Genomic DNA, 4,304 nt, shown 5'->3' on the forward strand with positions numbered 1-4,304 from the left:
GCGAGTCATTTTTTGGGGGTGTCATCCCCTATATACGCCACTGACATCCAGATTCAGATTAAGAATTCTTTTTTTTTTCCAAAAGGAAAAAAAAATACTTCTAATAACATTTAACATTAAACTACAACAATTAATCTGCATAGTAAATTTTTTTGTAAGTAGGCCTATTTATAAATTTAAATGTTATATTTACTAGCCGCTATTAAAATTCTTCCTTGTGGAGTACGGTACAAAGAAATAATGGTAGCGGTTACCTTCGTTGGATGTTTACCTCTTTCCAGATGATAACCATATAGAGGGTGTACTTATACACAAAATACAACATAGATAATTATCACATAATCGACAAAATAACTGAGTTATAATTGTGTATGAATACACTAGCTTACTTCAACAATCTCTTAAAACCTATATAAAGTTTACATCGACATTTTGTCATTTATGTACAATATAGTATTTAAACACCTGCTTTTTGTGATGAGCTAAAGAAACTTGTAAAATAATATTCATTATGTGAACTACTTAACATTTAATATACACAAACACTTAAGCCTATTTATTTTATATAGACTCTTTTTATCGGATGGTAATCAATTTAATTATTTGTATACGTCTTTAAATTAGTGAAAACAGATTTAATGTTAAAAAGCGTATTTAACTAAACGGCTTAGATAATTTTTCAATAATTACGGTATGCTGAATGCAAATAAAATGTACAATGCATCTTGCTATTAACGTAAAATAGACAATTTGAAATGGAGGTTAGGCCTATATATTTCGTATTTTTTATATCGGCTTTAGAATAATGGATCAATCCCAATTCAAATTTCTTTAATTATTACTTCTTGGCGAAATTAGTTATGCATATTATTTTCTCCTTCAAAGTAGTTCTTTTCTTCACTAAAGTAATCAACCTAACACCGATATTTAAATAAATATAATTTTTTATTGAATTTTTACTTAGGCCTAATAAGGTATATTGTAAATTGCTTAAGAACCATAATGTAATAATAATAATAATAATAATAATAATAATAATAATAATAATAACAATAATAATAATAATAATAATAATAATAATAATAATAATGTCGTCTATTTGAATGAAATAAAAATGCAAGTTTTGTTTTTGTAGTCTTAACTTACAGAGCAAGACCTGTGGCGTGTGGTTACTTGTTGGTACTAAGCAAAATGAAAAGCCGATGATGGCGTAACGAGACTTTTATGATGTTCAAATTGGTGACGCCGAATGTCCTGGGCTTTTGCTAAAACTACATCTATATCAGTTGGATCTACATTACTTAACATATTGTTCTCAGGAATGAAGAAATTTGGTACATTTCTTCTTTGTAAAAAGAAGATGAGAAAATTTTGAAGATCCAGATATCTGTAACCTAAATCAGAATCCTTCCATAAACTTGAAGATGCTCTCTCGCACAGCCAAAACATAGTGGTCTTGATATGGTAGGACGAAACAACCTTTGGAACCTAGTTGTACAGAAGGCAAAACATTTTACTAGCATGAGTGTTATTTGGAGGTCGCTGGTAATTTTAAACCAAACTTTTTGTGTTTTGAATTGTTTATTCAATTTAATATTTATTCATCTTATTATAAGGTAGACAATAACAGTATCAAAATAAGTGATGACATTGAAATTCAACGAGGTTGTAAGTTACCGGTATAACTATTCATAATTATAATTATTAAATACTTATTTATTATTAGAGATCTTTGCTTCAATGGTAATACAAAATTTTGTTTAGTAAATGTAGAAATAAGTATTAAATGTAATGAACTTCGAGTTTGAATAATTAAAATATAATGTAAAAAATAATGATTGAATAATTTAAGAAAGAACGTTAATTATATATTTTTAAAGACAAGAGAAACAGAATAAGTAATAATGAAGAATGATTTGATGTATAAATGAATGAATGAAAATAATTTTAAAGTATGCTAACTTGAACAACCCAAATATACAAACTGTGTAGTAACTCATTTTGATTCCCACCTTTAAGTACGTTCTCCATAGTTTTTTGAAAACCATGTAGCACTTTCGTTGATTATCTGTAAAGGTGTGAGCTAATGTGCGTTCAGCTACGGAAAAAGACAATCGCCATTCCAGGTCGATACCATTACCACCGGGATGATATTTGGGAACAATGTGATAACCTCCTTCAATAATCTTATTCACAATTGTCTTTTCAGGCCAGTTTCGCTCTCTTGATATCCAGGGGTTGGCGATTGTTGGCCAATCGACTCCTTTCAGAGCAATAGCAACATCAACGGTTTGATCGAACTCTAATAGAGAGCCTGTTGATTATAACATTAATAATATATACCAAATTAATCAAACACTAAGAAATGACTATTCAAAATATAATACAATTTTGATATATTATGAATTTAAAGAGATTTACGAGGTCGAAGAAACTTACCACCAATTTCTTGTAACTGATAATTAACCGAAATTGTCTGCACGGGTCCCTCTTGAACAAGCTTCAATTGACCTTGAAACTGACCGTCTATATTGTTTCTCTCACTGGTAATATCAGACTGTACGGCTGAAAGTCGCCCTCTAGTGTACTCCTCTTGAATAGCAAGTAGCTTTGAACGCGTTAAAAACAGATTACTAGTTTCGTGCGAACGTGCGCATACGTGTTTGGTGAAATCTTCACTAATGCAAGATTGCATACTTTCTGGAACAATGATGAATACATAACCAGCATTGCTTGAAGGAATCCAAATAAAGGATGGGAAATCTTTAGACAGTTGACGCTTTCCAATATTTTCTAGTTCTGTTACCACATATTCCCTCTTAAAAATGTCTTTTTCATTGGCTTTGCAACTTTGCATCGCAACCATATCTGAAGGACCCTTTTGGGAACCTTCAGTGGCCATGGCGAGAGGAATCATAAGGTCCATTTCCTGGTCTATGTAAGGTGTGTCAGGGTCACTGTTATCTGGTATTGCAAAACCCTCACTTGTGCTTCCAGTCCAAACAATCCCACTCATGTCTTGAATATTATCAAAGCATGGCCTCACTACATCGAATATTTGTTTCAGTCGGTTAGGCAAAATGTTTGTTGCCTCCGGTGGTGGATTATTCCGTTGAAGAATGTTCAACGTGTCACCAAATATTTTGACAAGATTTGCTATACCTTGTATTGGAACCTTTGAGATTGAGTCAATGCGGGTGATTGAGTTACTATGGATATTGTACAGATTCAAAGCCAATTTAATGACTGTCCGCAGGTTGCTTTCAGTTGAGTATCCATCATTTCTGGCTTGTAGTCCAGCATTAACAATAGGATTAAACTTATTTTCCGATTCAATATGCTCTTTTTTCTTTGTTTCATCTGAAATCTCTGAAATCAATAATAAAAAAACCAAGATAACCTGAGATTTCAAACCCTCTGTCTGTATACTGAAAAAAATAATGGCATTTATGTACATTTTGACCCTTTTCCCAATATAATGAAAAATCCTCCTCATTGTCAATGTGTGAAAATGTGATATTGGTAAAATCGATAAAAAAATGTTCATATTATCTTGAAGAGGCATACTAATTGACTACGGCCACTTACCAAACCAATTTTTGAATGCCATGTGTACAGTTGTCTATTATGTATACTTATTTTTTTAAATATTATCGTTAAATGGAAATGAAAACATGAAATATAATTATATGCATATATAAACAAGATAATCTGAGATTGCAAATCCTCGCCCTGTTGCGCCATATCTTTGTATATAGTCGATGCGCCCGATCCGCTGGTTATTGTATTATAGGGGTGTAATATTACCAAATGTAGCTGAGCGGTAAAAGTGAACGTGTTGAGTGTAAAGTTAATCGAAGTATGGGGTTCAAATTTCCCTTTTGTTTTTATTTTATTATTACTTTGTTATTTTTATTATTTGTGCATATATAGAATATTTTTTTTTTTATATTTCATTATTTTTTACAAATATTTTTTCGATGTTAAACGGTCCAGAAGTTTTTGAGTTGTGCGTTGAGTTGAGTGTTGCGTGAAGGACAAACACACACACACACCACGACAGAACGACAGACACAGCGGAGCTCATTGCAATACTCTCTTCCCTACTTCATGGGAGAGAGGTTAAAAAGGTAATTACGTTTTAAAATATTCATCTTCTGATGAGCACCAAATTCGAGGAGGACCGAGATACACGTAATATTGTCAATGTGTAAAAGTTTGAGATTAATCGGTCCAGTAGTTTTTGAGATGTTCTCCCGGAAGGACCAAGACACCATGGACAGACAGACACACCACATATATAT

At 32.0% G+C, this 4,304-nt stretch overlaps 1 protein-coding gene across 1 annotated transcript in view; it reads right to left on the reverse strand.

The window, feature by feature from the left end:
- Positions 1 to 14: 14 nt before the first annotated feature.
- LOC117118295 overlaps positions 15 to 4,304 on the reverse strand; it is an 8,458-nt gene continuing 4,168 nt past the window's right edge. The window contains exons 7-9 of the mRNA XM_033262867.1: positions 2,440 to 3,369; positions 2,013 to 2,314; positions 15 to 1,488 (exon numbers count right to left, since the gene is read on the reverse strand). Of these exons, the coding sequence (XP_033118758.1) occupies positions 1,183 to 1,488; positions 2,013 to 2,314; positions 2,440 to 3,369 (1,538 nt within the window). The 3' untranslated portion in view covers positions 15 to 1,182. The remainder of the gene's footprint in view (positions 1,489 to 2,012; positions 2,315 to 2,439; positions 3,370 to 4,304) is intronic.

Source organism: Anneissia japonica, unplaced genomic scaffold, assembly GCF_011630105.1.
Source record: "Anneissia japonica isolate Jap-2015-1 unplaced genomic scaffold, ASM1163010v1 scaffold288173_len209237_cov177, whole genome shotgun sequence".
Lineage (NCBI taxonomy): Eukaryota > Metazoa > Echinodermata > Crinoidea > Comatulida > Comatulidae > Anneissia > Anneissia japonica.